Source organism: Borostomias antarcticus (assembly GCF_949987555.1).
Source record: "Borostomias antarcticus genome assembly, chromosome: 1".
NCBI classification, from domain to species: Eukaryota; Metazoa; Chordata; class Actinopteri; order Stomiiformes; family Stomiidae; genus Borostomias; species Borostomias antarcticus.
The window spans coordinates 20,344,449-20,361,718 of NC_140234.1; the positions used below are offsets into that span (position 1 = coordinate 20,344,449).

A 17,270-nucleotide genomic window follows, 5' to 3' on the forward strand; every position below is an offset into this window, starting at 1 on the left:
CAGATATAATCAAACATGACAACATTGGGAATTGTTTGGAAATGGTATCAATAAGGGATGCGTATCAGTACTGGATCATGGCTGTGAAATTTCACGCGTCCATGCGCCCCGCCGGTGAACTGCGAGTGTCTACATTCGATTCGGCAGCTGCTCTTAATAAGAGCGGTCTCTTAATAATAACAAAAGAAAACACATTTAAGAGTGATTGGGCTTATCAGATAGCCTACACTCTCCGACACTGGTTGACTAGGGCCAGACAGACATGTTCTTTTGGCAGACATGCGTCGGCTGGACTAGTATTGGCCACCACGGACATAGGAAATCGAATTGACCCCCCAAATAAATCGTCATAACCCCCGAAGACCAATCATTGAGTAGATGGTCAGAATTCCGCGTGGTTCGCGCAATCAACGTGGGCAGTGTTTGTTTGAAAAATGCGTCCCGCCGCGTTTTGTTTCAAGACAACGACGTTGCAGCAAAAGTTTCAAGTTTCATCTCTTGACTTGCCGTAGTTGCTTTTCGAAGTGTTTTGCCGAAAACGCATTCGTAGCTAATTGAAGGGAGTTTTTCTATGCTAAACTGGAATCCAGGAAGAATAGAAATAGAATCCGCTAGCGTCAACAGACTTCTGTCATATTCGCTAACATTGGCAGCATTGTCCTGCCGGCGAATTTAGCCTGCTAGCTGAAAGGCTCTAGCTAGCTAAAACTAGTAAAGTTAGTTAGCACTAGCTAGCACTAGCTAATTTGAACACAGACCTCTAGCTGTCGCGGGTCTAGTAAAGTTTTATCATCAGCGTCGAATGAGCTAAAGTTAGCTATATTATCAACAACATAACGTTAGCGCACCATGGCAGAGGGATCGTACGGAGGTTGCAATATGATTTCGAGGGTTAGAAAAGTGACTAGTAATGTGAACAATGGCAGTGCGACCATAAATGTGCGGAGAAAAGTTCGGCAAAACCAAAGACGGACTTCTCACAATCGGGTAAAGGAAACAGAATTTGGTCTCATGCCATGTTTCGTGTTTGTGTTGTTCAGGTGAAGTTCAGGTGATGACTAGCCACTGCACTTCATCTATATAACGTTATATACATTAAATAGATTATTATACTCTAGCACAAGTAAACTGCTCAGAATTGCAAACATTAGCTAAGGTAGCCTATGTGATGGAAGTTAAATTGCTGGACATTGCAGGTTGTTCTTGAGAGAGTCCTGGGAATCACCACCTCCAATGGTAGTGGCTTGACCTGCGACCCCAACTCGGGTTTAGTTGCCTATCCAGCAGGGTAAGTGTAGACTGAGCTTTATTGAGTGCAAACACTGATTATGGTCTTAGTAGGCTATGCTGAGAATTCGCTTCTGTGACTTTTGTGTTTTTCAGTTGTGTAATTGTGATCCTTCACCCAAAGAAAAACAAACAGATCCACGTCCTCAATACATCAAGGTATACTGTGTGTGCGTGCCTGCGCATGTCGTCTCTGTTAGGATTCAGTGAATGTCTGGTTGAGTTATTGGAGTACAATTTGATTCTAATGTAACAAGGAGTGCCATCAAGTCAGTTCTGTGTTTGTGTTTCCCAGAAAAACCTTCACTGCCTTGGCCTTCTCTCAGGATGGAAAATATTTAGTCACTGGTGAGGTAAGTGCTTGGAAATGTTCGTGAGTCAAAATAAGATTTGTTTGGCATATGTGCACTTTGCTGTATGTGTATATGTTAAGACAGCCTATCATGACCATGTTGATTGATGATGTGCGTATACAGTTGGAGGGTGAATGTTGTATGAATGGTCATGTAGTGGAATTGTAATGTGAATTTTGTAGATTAGGTCCTGGTGAAGGTCTGTTGCTCCTTGAAGTCAGAAGTACTAATGAAACATTATTGTGCCTGGCTGAGTTTTTATAATCCAGTCATCTATTTTTGGGGTGCAATATACGCTGCTACAGGAACTGGCCTTACAAATGTAGGCGGCTATCCCTAATGACAACAATGTTTTCACTCTGGATCTCATGATGACATGAGATTGGCCTAAATTTCTAGCTAGAAGTGAATCTATTTTTAGATTGTTTTGGCAACAGAGATATACAACTCTCTTCAGTGTGCTATGCTAAGCACTTCTCATTTCCTAGTGTGGGCAAAGCAGTTGTATTGGAATTTGCTTAATGTTTTTTTCAAGTTAGTGCACTGATGTTTTAGTATTGACTTTGTCTTTTGAAGGTTGTCTCCCCCCCAGCTCCAGTAGTATCAGATTATTTGACATGGTATCCAGCTTCATTCCCATGTCTCCCTGCTGATTCACTTGTGCTTCTATCTCTATCTTTGTCTCTGGGCAGAGTGGCCATATGCCCTTTGTGCGAGTGTGGGACGTGGCAGAGAGGACACAGGTGGCAGAGGTCCAGTGCCACAAGTATGGAGTGGCCTGTGTGGCCTTTTCCACCAACAGTAGCTACATAGTGTCTGTGGGCTATCAGCACGACATGACGGTCAACGTCTGGGAGTGGAGGGTGAGTAGTGGAGACCCAGGATGTCAACTACAGACTTGAACTACCTAGAGCTGCAGAATACAGTATAATTTTTTCCTCAATTAATACATTTGTCTTGTTCTAAAAGGGCTATGAAAAATATGCTACTTGGCTTTCAGTGCATTTTACACACATCTAGGATAACAGTTCAAATGCTTTTCTTTCTTGACGGCAGTTTTGCTCAAAGCAGCAGTAACTCTTTGAGATGACAAGTCCACCAGCCAAATAACACATTTTTGAGTTTTGGTCTGTGTTTGTTTTGAGTGCAGAAAGGAACTCTAATTGCTTCGAACAAGGTGTCAAGCAGAGTTCAGTCAGTGTCCTTCTCTGAGGACAACAGCTACTTCGTCACGGCAGGAAACAGACATATCAAGTTCTGGTACCTGGACGCGTCCAAGGAAAGACGGGTAAGGAACAGCTGCCTCGGAGAAGACGCTGATGATGAATACTACTCTATTGATGTAGTGTCGACAGTGTTGCATCGTCTCTGAATGACATTGACACTGTTGTTGTGGCAATCCTCCTGACTCCTCCCCCAGGTCAACAGCACGGTGCCCTTGATTGGTCGGTCAGGGTTGCTGGGAGAGCAGAGGAACAGCATGTTCTGTGGATTGGCGTGTGGGAGGGGCAAAATGGCTAGCAGCACCTACTGCATCACCAGCTCAGGCCTGCTGTGCCAGTTTAACAGCAGCAGGACGCTGGACTCCTGGGTTGACCTCAAGGTCAGGATCTCTCTAAGGATCTCTCTTAAAGTGGCTCAGGTGTGCTTCTGATTGATGGATCTGCCATGCCTGGTAATCTAATCAATGGGTGCTTTTCTCATCTCTTCACAGACCACATCTGCCCGATGTCTGTCTGTGAGCGAGGCCTACATCTTTTGTGGATGTGCAGATGGTACCATCAGGGTCTTCAACCCCCTTAACCTCCATTATATTAATACTCTACACCGACCCCACTGTCTTGGGGTAGACATCACCCAGGGTGTCCAGCCAGGGTGAGTACAGAATACACACACACAGTCATAGTCATATATGAAACCGCATGCTCCATTGCCTTAAGCAAGATTAGAGCACAAGCAAAAGGGATATTGTAAGAACATCTGAATGTATAACATTAACACTGCCCCTGTATAGACTGTCTCGCTCTCCTTTACCTCTCCAGGCACCTGTTTGCTGCCAACCCAGAGGCGGAGTACCCCGATACCCTGGCACTGACCTTTGACCCCATTACAAGTCACCTGACCTGTGTGTATAACGACCACAGCGTGTATGTGTGGGATGTGCGTGACATCCGGAATGTGGGGAAAGTCTACTCTGCCCTCTACCACAGCGGCTGTGTCTGGAGTGTAGAGGTGGGTGGTGGTTTTGCATCACGGCCACATCCGCACACTAATCGAGAGAGCCGAGCCTTTATTCTGTCCCTATTCTTTTTCGCCTGCGTGTTGTTTTTATATCAGACCTACCCTGATATGGGGGAGGAGCCATTGCTGGCCAGTCTGCCCCCGGGAGCCTTCCTCACCTGCTCCTCAGACAACACCATCCGGCTGTGGCACAGCGACCCCCTGCAGAGCCAGGGTCAGACCAGCGCCTTGGGTCCCAGCTGCCTCCGCAACCTCTACAGCCACGTACGTGCCCAAGCCGGCTTGTGCACCACATGCCTCTTCTAGAACACACCTAGGATCTATAGTACTAGCGGTCCACTAGAGCGTGTTCTGTATTTAGTGTCTCTGATCGTCTTTCTCCCTCTGTGTGATTGACGGAGACAGGACCTGATGAGGATTGTGTACGTCGGGGAGGACACCCAGCATCTGCAGGTGGAGGCCGAGCGAGGTGACGGGGGCTGCATGGACGGCAAGTCCGGCATCAGGGTCCTGGGCATCAGTCCTGATGGACAACACCTCGCCGCGGGAGACCGCAGTGGCAACCTACGGTGAGAACCAGACAGCGCTCACAGCATGCGTGCAGAGTTCCCCGTTCGCACTGCAGAAAGGTGGCTAGTGCATGCACATCAAAACGAATCAACCAGGTGCAGGATACAAGAGCAGAGTATGAAACAGGAAATAAACACCCGCACACAGGAATGCGCTCCCTCAGGGTTTTGATCATCATGCCTGACGGAAGACTTTTTTCCCCCCTTTTTTGTGTGTCAAAATGTTGCACAAGAATAAAACCACAAGGGAGCTTATTCCAGTGTGCGGGTGCTTAATTCCTGTTCTTCCCTGTCACACTGCCCTGATATGTACACGCAGAATGCTGACTAGCTCAGGCCGTCCAGACCTATCGATAACGTGCTCTCCTCTGTCCACAGTATCTTTGGTCTGCAGTTCATGGATGAGCTCCTGAAGATCGAGGCCCATGACTCCGAGGTGCTATGTCTGGAGTTCTCCCCAGTAGAGACCGGTGAGAGGACTTGGCCTGTTTTAGGATTAGGGCTGCAAAGGGGCAGAACATTTCCGGTAAATGTCCGGAAACTTTCCAGAAATTTTCCATGGGAATTTAAGCTTGGGAATTTTGAGCTTTTTTGTAGCCTATAACAGCTGTTTTCAACTATTTCTTTTTAAAAATGTTATATACAAAATCCTGTTTTCATCCAATTTGGTATTCAATTGACCCTGACCTAGTGTCCAATTACCCCCTACTAACAGTTGAGGATTCGTCACACAACCCGGCCGGTCAGCAACTCTTGACTATCTCAGATCGCAACCGTAATTCCAACACCAGACAGGGTTGCTGTTGTGTGATGAACTCTCAAACCGAGATTAAACTAACGACCTACAGAGAACGGTGGCCCAATGGGCCGCTTCCTCTGGGATCCGGCCATGCTCGGATCTGGCGAGACGACTAGTTTCCGGTGGGCAGCTGCACTGGAACACAATGCATTAGACCACTACACCACCGCAGGCCCCTATAACAGGGAACTTAAATGTAGCATAAATGTAACATAAAATGCTATTTTAGATCTTGCAGCATGATCTTGGTTAAAACAACCTGATTTAATGCAAATTCAATTGAATTTTAACCCTGTACTGTGCATTCATCCATCTCATGTGTAGTGCATTCTTCCACCCCATGCACAGCTAATTCCTAGCATCCTGCACACGGAGAGGGCTGTAGAATCCATTAAAGGTCTACTCACAAATGGATTAAGCAAAATGTCATTTTAAAAATTTGTATTGGAAATGTTTGCCTGCATTTCTGCTTATAACAAAAAAATGTTTATATAAATGCTTTTTTCAGTGTGACTTTAATTCCCTTAAATTCCTGTTAATTCCCATGGAAAGTTTCCAACTTTGAATATTCCCAGAATTTTCCAACCCTACTTAGGATACCTTCCATCAACCAGTAACCATAGTCTTGAAGTGGCAGTCTCGAGGGTTTTCATATAAATAATTCTCCATTTCCATAGCGTGGTACCAGGTCAACTTGACTCATCTTATTTTCTGCTCTTTCCCACCAAAATAATATCCTCTTAAATGTAACTGGTCGTCATAGCAACGCCGTGTGACCTCATATAGAGGGGTTTTCCCTTTCAACATGCAACCAATGAGGAATTGCCTGGCTCCACTACTGAGAGTAATGGAGATCGCAAAATGGAATAAATAGCACACGTAAATACAATCAAACATAAAACTGCTTTCCTAGATCAATCAATCTTGTAATAACATATTTTTTGCTGGAAAAAATATTTGTTCCATGACAGATTAAGCCTAAACATCTGCAAATTCCATGCTTTTATGCCAAATCATTTCCTTGTTTGAGTGGTACTTAGTGTGGGTGCGGGAGTCTACCAAATGAATAAATACCACACATACTGTATGAACACAACTGTTTTTTCTAGATCAATCTTGTATTGATTGGCTACTATATTTCGGGAGGCGTGGCACCTTGAGCTTCACTGAAGCAAGCTAGTATCAACAAGAGACCTTTCTCTGACCAATCAGCATTCTGCAATGACATGACCTCGCTACATACAGCTCGCTTAGAACCTCGACAGAGCAAGTCCTAAAAAGTGGCTTTAGAGTCTCGCCTCTAAGCGCCTTTTGCACAGTGGAAAGCCCAAAAAAGCAAGTAGAGTTGCGTAGGTACTTTTTAGGGCTGGGTTAAAAAAAAATCAAATGATTAAGAATCGATTCATGAATCCCAAAATCGATCTTTTATTTAATGAATAAATGAAGGAATGAATAGTTCATTAATTCATACAATGATTCATTCATTCATTCATTTTTGGAAATCAGTATCGATACCCAGCTGTAGCAGGCCTGTTGATTTGTTGCATAACTTGTCAGTCATGTAATTAAGGTTACAGCTAAAAAAAAAAAAAGGTTTCAGTAACACTAACCGAATTGATATTGAATCAAATCGTGTTAATCGATTCTGAACCTTGTGAATCTGAATAGAATCGATTCTTGAAATTCAAATCGATACTCAGCCCTAGTACTTTTTGGTCCGGTGGAAATGGGCCATCCATGTCCATTTGGCCTCTCTATTGCTGATTCAGGCTTATTCCCCATTCATGAAAGCCTTTCCATTTGCGGCATTGCCAAGTTTTGTGAAGTGGGTGTCTGTGGTGACATTCCCACGCTTTATTCAGTAGCAACACACAGGTGACGTGATTGGTGGTTCAAGAACTCCTGCAATTACTGCTTGTTGCCAAAAGGTGGGGCCAAAGACAGCCACTTTAACATTTATACAGCAAGAACGAAGTCTCTTGATGGAAACTGGCGACTGTTTTCTCTGTAGAAAAAAAGTAGGTGCAAGCCCGACTCAATAAAACAGTCTTGTCGGGTGCACGGTCTAGTAAACGTTCAGATAAAATGAAGTATCAGCACTCACCTGTAATCCAAACTTAAGGACGATTTAATAGAAGCTCATGGCACTGTTTTCTCTGTCCCAGGCCTCCGCCTGCTGGCGTCTGCGAGCAGAGACCGCCTCATTCACGTCTTCAACATGGAGCGCAACTACAGCCTGGAGCAGACCGTCTACGACCACTCGGCCTCCATCACCGCCATCAAGTTCACAGGTCTGTGGTGGGGACAACCCTCTGAGGGTTTGAGATCCTCTGAGAGTTTGTGTCGATTAGCTTCCTCGGAAATGTCTTGTGTCACCGCGAGTCTCATGGTGTAGCTTTGCAGGTGTGAGCCCAGACGTGCGTATGGTGAGCTGCGGCGCAGACAAGAGCATCTACTTCCGCACAGCTGAAAAGGTAGCTCACTGGTTGACAGGGCCTTGTCTGTATGTTACACCTGACAGCTGTATGTGAGGAGGTCTGAATTGGATGATTTTGTGTATCCATCCTTGTCCAGACTACTGAGGGCCTCAACTTCTCCCGGACCCACCATGTGGTGGAGAAGACCACCCTGTATGACATGGACCTGGACGCCACATGTGCACACACTGCCATTGCCTGCCAGGACAGGAATATCAGGTACCGTGGCCAGACACACACACACAAGCCATTTCCAAACAGTGATAACAGGTCCGACTGTGCGGAACATCTTATTAGGATGGACCTTAAAGCAGCATCATTCCTCCCACTATAGAGTCTATAATGTGAAGAGTGGGAAAATGAAAAAGTGCTTCAAGGGCTCCACCAGTGATGAAGGCACACTTCTTAAGGTAAGGTCGGGAATAGTACCCTGCACATTGACAACCGTGCTTGTCAACTCAAAGCTTTTCTACTGTGCATATGCTTATTCTTGAGCTGTTTCTCTTTTGGGAACAGGTTCAGATAGACCCGTCTGGCATGTACCTAGCCACAAGTTGCTCTGACAAGAACATCTGCATTTTTGACTACGAGTCGGGGGAGTGTGTGGCCACCTTATTTGGACACTCAGGTATGCGCCGGCCTCGTATCCCTAATTTATACTTCATAACACAAGACAAGCTATGGCTCGTGGCTGCCATGGAAACCAAACTAAACACAATGCCCAGGCACTATGTTTAGTTTGGTTTCCGTGGCAGCCATGGGCCATAGCTTGTCTTATGGTGTATAAATTGCACTCCCTGTCTTATCACGGTTACAAATATTTCCTCTGAGCCCCTGCTATCTCCTCTAATCCCCATAGAGATCGTAACTGGTATGAAATTCAGCCAGGACTGCAGGCACCTCATCACGGTATCTGGTGACAGGTAAACACAGTTAACGGAAATCTTTCTTTGCTAGACCTTCTTTAGCTACACAGTGTTCACTAGGCTGTAAGATAATGTTACAGTGCTGTGTTTGTCCCCTTCCAGCTGTGTGTTTGTGTGGAGGCTGGACTCCCAGATGACCAAATCTATGAGGAAGAAGCTGGACGAGAGGAGGCAGAGAGCAGGGCTGAGAATCTCAGCCGTACCCCCCACCAAACAGCAACATATCAGGTAGTCTACGCTACCACATGCCTCATTCCTTCATTGCAGTTTTATAGACTGCGCCTCAGTCATCTGCCAACAGCGCTGCCTCTGTATTTCTGAGGGATTTTCTCTGTCACTTTTAAGACACTATCCCTCATGACCCCATAGCATGCTAATTGGTTCCTGTTATCTAACTTCCCATGGGGGGGTTGTAGGCTAATTGGCGGTTTTCAGCTGGATAGGTACTGCTTGTTAGAATTTGTGTGTTTGTATGTGTGTGTGTGTGCTTACGCGCCTAGGAGAGAGACCTTCATCACGGTACCTGTCAGCCAGCTGCCCCCGATGTTGGAGGCAGAAGGGGAGATGGCCAAGATGGAGGAGGAGGAGCCCCAGACCCCTGCCAGATTGGACATCACATACGGTCAGAGGACCGGTTGAACTGGGGGAGCTTGAATCTGGGGTTTGGATTTCGGGCAGTTTTCAGAAATATTTATCCCTGCTCTGCGATGTGCGTCCTCCAGACTTCCCAGATCCTGATCCCATGGTGCTGCAGTCCAACGGAAAACTGCCCGTCTGGGCCCGCAAACTGGTACGGCGGAAACCGAGCCTAGACGAGACTCGAGAATAGACTGTATGGGTCCGGCTGACAAAATGCAGTTCCCTTCTTACCGGTTGTATCTTGTGTGCCTGTCTCTCAGGGTAGCGCGCTCGGCACCACAGCCCCAACGGCTGAGGCAAAGCTGGGGCCCCAGCAGCCACGGGGTCGCTGGGCAAAGCGGTCAGACCCCCAGGTCCTCCGGTCCGTCCTGGAGGCCAGGAGCCAGCAGCTCCCGTCCCTGTCTCCCAGCCCCAGCAGGCCGGAGGACCAGGAAGAGCAGGAGCATGAGGAGGAGGAGGAGGAGGATCCCCACTTCCACCCTCAGAGTCTGGACAACATTCTGGGAGAAGGGGAAGAGGAAGAGGTGGACATGGAGGAAGAGGACAAGGTGATTGATACACTAGTTTTTATTTTATTTCCAAATAAATATACGTTAACACTGAGTTATCTATTTCTAGTGGATATTGCGGTCATGTTTATGCTATCTGAGGGGATATCTCCTTTAACTTTGGCCTGTTCCTGTGTTGTGTACAGCGGTCAAGTGCGACATTCGGGTCCAGTCTGGAGAGACCTAACTTCCTCCCTCTGCCAGAGAGTGAGGAGCCGTTTGCTCCGGGGCTGAACTCACCAGAGAGGAGCGATTACATCCTCTACCCTGCCAACAGCACTGCCCTGTCCATAGGCGGAGAGGGGTACGGTCCTTGTTTGTGTATGTGTGGCAAAGCGAGAGATATCTTGTCTTCTGTATATTCTGATGATGTGTATGTGCGTGCAGTGAATTCGACGTGCGGGCGCTGGGGGAGGTCAAGCCGCACCAGGCCCAGCAACAGGAGCAAGGATGGGCAGAGGAGGAGCTGAGTCCAGACAGCGCCTGCTGTGTGGGCTCTGCTGGGAGCCAGGACCAGCCCCAGGATGGTGAGAATGGCTCCTCCATAAGTGCTGACAAATAGACCGGTTGCTGCACTACTCATATACAGTAGCATGTCCGTGGCGTGTCACAGACCGCCATTTGCCTATACAAGAGTTCACTGTCCACCGCTACTCAGCTGTGGGTCGACTTAAAGGTGTAGTGTGCGGTTTGTGGTTCTCTGTTAGACTTAGGAAAATAATTGAACGATTTTTAAAAATGCAACCGACAAAATCCCCGTCCCTCCCTTCAGGGCTGCCTCCAAAGCCATTCCTCCAAAATGGGGGGAAAACAAATGTTTCAAAAATGATTGGATTTACAGTCCTGCGACTTCCACAGATTATGGATTTATTTCATTTTAGTGACAGAGCACTTTATTTATTTATTGCTGTCAGGATATAATGAGAATTTCAAAAAAATCTTAACAAAAAGTGCTTCTGAGCCAAACCGCATATTGCACCTTTAAGGTGTGGCAGTCAAAATCGACCCAGCCGAACCCATTTTGTTATCTCTGTCTGTTAAGTGCATCATATGGTCCTGCCTTCTCCGCAGACACGGACTCCCTCAGTCAGATCAGCTCCAATGGCAGCTCTGGGGTGGAGGAAGAGGAGGAGGAAGATCAGGAGACACTACTGCGTCACTTTGCTACTCTGGCCAACAATCAGGCCAGTGAAGGTAAGACTTCTGTAGTGGCCCAAGAGCTAATATGTCTCTATGTCTCTCCGGTTCATTCAACCCCGACTTCGTCAATATATACACATGGTGTAAAAGCTGTGTTCCTTTCATAGAAGTGTAAATTGTCTCCTCTTTTTCCATGGTACTGTACATACACTCTGACTCTGGTGTGTTATTTTGCTCTCTGGCCCCTACAGAGAAGTTTGACACGGACATCCGGAGCCTGCAGCCGCCCACAGAGAGCCTCTTCCTCAACCCTCGACTCAGCATTTCTACCCGCTTTCTATCTCGCTTCCAGAGCCGCTTCCGGTCAGTCGCACCTGCCCTCTGGTCACCCCAGATCTCCACTAATATCAACACATTCCTTTTTCCCCCCCAGCAGGCTACTTTTTTCTTTTTTCTTTTTCTCTCCATGTCAGAGATGCACAGAACGTTTTGTTAGGAGAGAATGCTTTCCTTCTTGCAGTTTCTGTTGAATGATTAGATTAGAAAACTTCAGGCTGTAACATTTTCTTTGACTTCACATAAAATAAACAAGTACCACATCAATAATACGGATATTGACACAAATATCATCACCATGCTTCCTCACACCCTGTCTGTGGAGATGATTTTATCTAGTCTGTCGTTCTCCTATTTCCTGTGTGATGTTCCAGGATGGGTCCTGGCCAAGCCTCACGCCCAGCAGCCCTACCCCCCAGGATCTCTGAGGAGTCCAGCAGCCTGCCCCCCAGCACCTCCCTGAGCACTGCTGAGGTACTGATCCTTGCTAACAAAACACACAGGCCCTGTTTAAATTCTCTAAATCCTTCCTTCCTCCCTCCCTCCCTCACTCCCTCACTCACTCAAGTCACTTACTTACTTACTTTTACAGAGGGGTTGAGTATTCAGCCGTAGTGTAAAATCACTTCCTGACCGGTTGCTGATGTTTTCAGGTGGACTCAAAGCAGCGTCCCGAGAGCTCTGCCACAGATTCCTCTCAACTGGAAAATCAAACCAGTGGTGAGTACTGTACTGTCACTCAAAGCTGTCAGGCGTAGGGATGGGTATCGGGAACTGGTATTTTCAGGTACCGGTACATCATGGGGTCAGTACCAGAATATTGATAAGCTCATGTACAAACGATGCTGCTATCAGTATTTAACACGTTCGTTTCATAAATTCATGGAGCCACATTTGTTTCATAAATCTGCCTACAGCTGGCATCTGTCCCCTAATCATGACCAAGCTGCTGGTGACGGGTGATGTTTCATTGTTATTGTTTGTTTCTCGAAGAAGTAGGCATAGTGACGGACAGAAAAAACAGTACTTCATCAAATCTACTGACGGTGCTAAATTTAAAATAAAAAAAAATGTATGTAAAAAGTTAGTTGTGTCCAAAGGGGGCAACACCAGCAACCTCACAAAACACAAATTTCACATTCGGTAAATGTGAAGCAGTGCAATGTGTTTGACTGCTTTAGTGAAGCGGCTAATGCTAATGCTGATAGAAGCAGATGAGCCAGGCTAAAGATGCAGGTAACACTCATTAGCATTATTATAAATAAGTCTGTACAGTGTTTCCCCAATTATTGCCTTGGAGCCCCCCCCAAAAAAAAAACACAACAACAACTGTTAACTGTTGTTACTGTAGGGCAAGAGTGCCCACACTTTTTGGGCTTGTGAGCTACTTTTAAAATGACCAGCACAACAAAATCTACCACCCAAACCCCGCCCCGGCAGCGGCCCCCACCTCACTGTCCTGGAACCTCCGCCCTTCTGTCACTTGGCAAGGTTTTAATTCATGTGTCATTAGTCATATCTTAAAAATAATCCCATTGCTGAAAACCCATTTAAAAAAAATAACAACATACAATAATAATAATATACGGCTACTGTTTCAAAATCAATTATTATTAACTTACTTAAAGGACCATACCGGTCTAAATATGATGTGATCTCCTAAAACTACTCACCCAGTGTTTATCACATTACTGCAATCCATTTTCCGAAGTAAAGTTCACACTAAAAGATATTTGCATTTTCATGTTTTACTTACATTTCAAAAGTTGAACGTGATGGCTTCATAACATATTTTTAAATTGTTCCCTTGTTGTGCTGACCAACTTGTCCCTGTTAGTTTCAAATAATTTTCAGTAGTTATTATTTTCGTTTTAACCCTCTTTGCACAGCCTACGCCAAAGGTCTGTCTTCTTCCTGTTTACATGGCAGCCGTTGCTAGGAGCGCTGGGTAGAGAATCTAGTGTAGGTGGATTAGAGAATATAGCGCAGGAGTTCAACGAATTTGAACCAAAATAATATAACATGAAAACTACTGAAAATTATTTGAAACTAACTGGGACGAGTTTGTCAGCGCAACGAGGGAACAATTTAAAAAATATGTTTTACAGCCATCATGTTCAACTTTTGAAATGTAAGTAAAACACGAAAATGCAAACATCTTTTAACATGAGCTTTACTTCGGAAAATGGATTGCGGTAATGTGATATACGTTGGGTGACTAGTTTAAGGAGATCAAATCCTATGACAGGTATGGTCCCTTAAATAACTCACACAGCACAATACACTCTGATGACTTGCACTGAATGGATCAGCCAGGGTTGCATAATCCTGACTTTTTTTTAGTTTCTGGTTGATTTTGCTAAGCTAATATCAGCTACACATACAAGCCTAAACAATGATGAAATCAGCCCACGCATGATTTAATCATTAAAATGCTCAGCTAAACTGCAGTTCACACTTGTAATCTACAAATTAGCAGGAGGAAAACGTTGCTCATTTGGACAACGAGAGGTGACGTGACTGCTGGCCCTTCAACACGTCATCAAGTCGCCTTTTTGATGGCTTTTCTTTTGAATGGCACGAGATCTACCAGTATAGCTTCTGCAACCTACTAGTCGATCGCAATTGATGTTTTGGGCACCCCTGCTGTAGGGAGATGACCACAGCCCTAACCCCAGTACCCCAGTTTTTTTCAGTTAAAAAGAGAAACATAGCTGAGCTTGTCAATGTGTAAAAAGTAGCCAAAACCAGCAATGGCTGAACAAGTATCACACAGGATCCCTATATTACAGTGACAGTCCACTATGTAAATGAAGGCCAACTGAGACAGAAACATCATCCCAGGCAGTGTCCCAAAGTGGTAGAGTAGTATCCATAAGTATCGGTGTCAATAAGCAATATCGGTATCGACACCGGTATCGATAAAATCCTAACGATACCCATCCTTAGTCGGGGGGAAATGTCTGAAGTGTATGCGATGATATATCATTTTTTATATTACCCTCTCTCTAGGTACAGTTATAATTCTAGATTTTGTATTCAGGATCAACAAAATGTCAGACCTTATTTTCTCAGAAGGTTTTACTGTCTCTTCCCCTCCCGATACAAACGGGGAAATTTGTCAGCGGGACGTATCACCTCCCTGACTCATACTGACAGTAGGGCCTGTAGGCCTAGACTCATTTGGCATGTGTGACGGTGTGGTCTGACATGGCTCTCACCACCGGCTGATCCAGACAGAGCTGTCAGGTGTCATTGTCCGGCGGCGCTAAAGAGATGCGGCGCCACAGTCCCGGCCCAGAAGATCCCCAAACCCCACCCTCGGCCTCTCTGCAGCCGCAAAACCATAGCTGTAATCCACTGGAGAGACTCCCTGGGAGGTCTGTGTGCGTGTGTGCGTGCGTGCAAGTGTCAAACCATTAACATGGCCATGGGATCCACAATGCGATGATTTGGTGTGATGCACTCCTCTTAGGGAAGCTAGTGTCTATTCTTTCTATTCTCAAATTCTCAAATCTCAAATTACACTGGACTTGCATTGGGTTTTCCTTAATCTCCGGTGGTAAATGTGTTGATTTTTCACTTCAGGTGTTGGTTGAATTTGGGACCACAGGTGTGTTTTGGTTTCTATAGCTTACACCCTCTTGAAGCCAATCCTGATTTTTTTGTTCTTTATAATCCACCAGACATTACAGGCAAGGCTCTGTCATCACAGTGCAGCTCTCAGAACAATGATTCCCAGACTGACCCTGCCAGCTCTGGCCAGATAGGCTCCCTCCCGGGCCTGGACAAGGAGCTCCTGACCCGGCCATCCCGCCAGAGCTACATGGGCACCACAGCCAGCTCCCGGGCCAAGATGTCCCAGAGCAACTCTGTGGGCGAGGGCCTGAATATCTCTCCCACAGACGAGCAGCCTAGCAAGCCTATCGAAGGCCAGGCGTCGTCCGTCCAGGATCTGAACTCAGACCAGGACTGCAAAGAGAACCTCCCTCCCTCAGCACACCCACCCGTGGCTCTCTCCTCCACCTCTACCCCCTCCATCTTGCCTTCATCACTGGGGTGTACTCCTCCTCCTTCTCCTGCTCCTGGCAATCACAGCGCAAGAGCTGCTCTCCACCTGGACTTGGCCGCACCCGAATGCCCCACCCTCCTCGCCTCCGTGTCGCCCATGTCCCACAAGGCACGGCAGCGTACAGTGGACTCACCTCGCCGCCCAGCCCTGGTGACGCCCACAGAGATGCGCTCGCTGGGCAAGGAAGGCAAGAAGTGCATCAGCAGCATTGAAGAGAGCCTGACGCCCAGGGGAACTGCGCGACCGCACAGCCTGGACCATGCCACAGTTGTGCTGACCGAGACACGGAGGGAGGCGGGAGGGCCGCAGACACAACTGCAGCGGTCCAGTCCCTCCTCCCCTCTGCCTGGGGATGGCGCCCCTCCGTCAGAAGGCTTAGGGGAACAATCGGACGCCTCCAGCGCAGGTTAGACCGTTCATCTGCTCGTCGCCACTCGGGGGAATGTAGACATCGAACACAGGGAACATCTCTGTTTACCATGCTGTGCCGTATGTTCTGTTCCTCACAGATTGTTCAGATGAGACTGTCAACCTCCAGGTGTGTAACCAGGTTGTCGAAGAGTTGAGGAGCACCATGAGGAGAGCAGCCAACTTTTACAACAGGGTAAGCTTGATAATTCAGGAGTGTGCAGAACCTTATCCAAGCCCAAGTTGCTTTTATGTCTTATAAATCATGCCGAGCTCTGCTGTAAGTTCTGGACCTGTCCCTGTCTTTCTGTAGGTGTGCTCCATGTCAGACAGCTCGGAGCAGCAGTCGCAGATGTCGGCCATTCTGAAGGAGGCCTTCGCAGAGGCCCGGCGGGAACTGGACTCAGTGTGCCCAGAGGACGGCCGGTCAGCATGCAAGGCAGGCGGCTCTCCTGTTGATCAGTCACCTGGGCGCCAGCTGAGGGATGACAGGACCGTGGCCCTGTTAGAAAAGTACTCGGATATGTTGTTACGAATCGCAGAGAAAAAGATGGACTGCCACTGAGGACCGCCTAATGGAAAGTTCTGCTTCTAACCGTTGTTTACATTTTAAACAGGCTTTCATTCCACCATGAATTCCACACTATAGTGACCTTTTTATGAACAGCACCTTTGTCCAAACACTTTTGAGTGAACCTTTCTTTTTGGGGGGGCACAGACTGAAATTCATTTAAACACTGACTTAAGTGCAATGCCAGTTTTAGCTTTTATCTGATTTAAGTTCATGTATATTTTATTGAATGTTTCTTTTGATCGTTTTCCTAATGTTTTTGTTTTATTTTGGTTAACTATTTGTCATGTGTAACTCCTGTTTGTAATGGTGGTGTCATTCTTAGACTGTTCAATCGCTCATTGTGCTTGAAGTTGCACTCACTAGTGTATGTAAAGTCTGCGCACTTGTTTTTAAAACAGGAAGTTGCAATTATCAAACCAGATAAAGGTTCTTCATTTTGACATTTAGGTCAGATGTCAGTCAGCCATAACTAAAAAGTGGCCCTAAATATCAGTCAGTGTTTCAAATTAGTTTGATTATGATCAAACTAATGATTATTAGAATATACCACACTATTCTAGCTGTGGTATTTGATACTGAAGAGTTTTCTCTCAATCAAGTTTTGTCTGCTTAATTTGTTTTCAATCAGGATGTCAGACACACTATTTTTTTGGAGCTTTTTTCCAATTATATCCCTGACCCTGATGTACTGTTTATATGTGCATTTTAGTGTAGCATTTTAATGTAAATATGTAAATTTTTGCTTTATGCTTTTCCATTAAAATAAAGTTTTACATATGATGCAGTGTTTATTTTTCTGTTTTCTTTACTTCTAAACGTGATTTATTTCGATTATATATTCAATGCAATTTTAGGCGTGTCTCCGAGCCGTGGTAGCCTTGTTTCGCCAGACCCGATTCGC

The 17,270-nt window shown here is 46.1% G+C and overlaps 1 protein-coding gene across 1 annotated transcript; it reads left to right on the plus strand.

Moving 5' to 3' along the window:
* Positions 1–868: 868 nt before the first annotated feature.
* wdr62 (WD repeat domain 62) lies at positions 869–16,360 on the plus strand (the record flags this gene model as incomplete). The annotated part of the gene is made up of 31 exons (XM_084447767.1): positions 869–987; positions 1,197–1,288; positions 1,384–1,446; positions 1,583–1,640; positions 2,333–2,503; positions 2,791–2,928; positions 3,061–3,243; positions 3,355–3,515; positions 3,683–3,872; positions 3,978–4,145; positions 4,287–4,450; positions 4,829–4,920; positions 7,415–7,540; positions 7,653–7,723; positions 7,824–7,945; positions 8,061–8,136; positions 8,243–8,354; positions 8,586–8,649; positions 8,755–8,880; positions 9,153–9,274; positions 9,375–9,442; positions 9,552–9,839; positions 9,986–10,143; positions 10,227–10,366; positions 10,911–11,033; positions 11,231–11,342; positions 11,690–11,789; positions 11,969–12,035; positions 15,002–15,793; positions 15,897–15,991; positions 16,109–16,360. Exons 1-31 carry the CDS (start codon positions 880–882, stop codon positions 16,358–16,360), a joined length of 4,602 nt encoding a protein of 1,533 aa, XP_084303893.1. The 5' UTR covers positions 869–879.
* Positions 16,361–17,270: the final 910 nt, after the last annotated feature.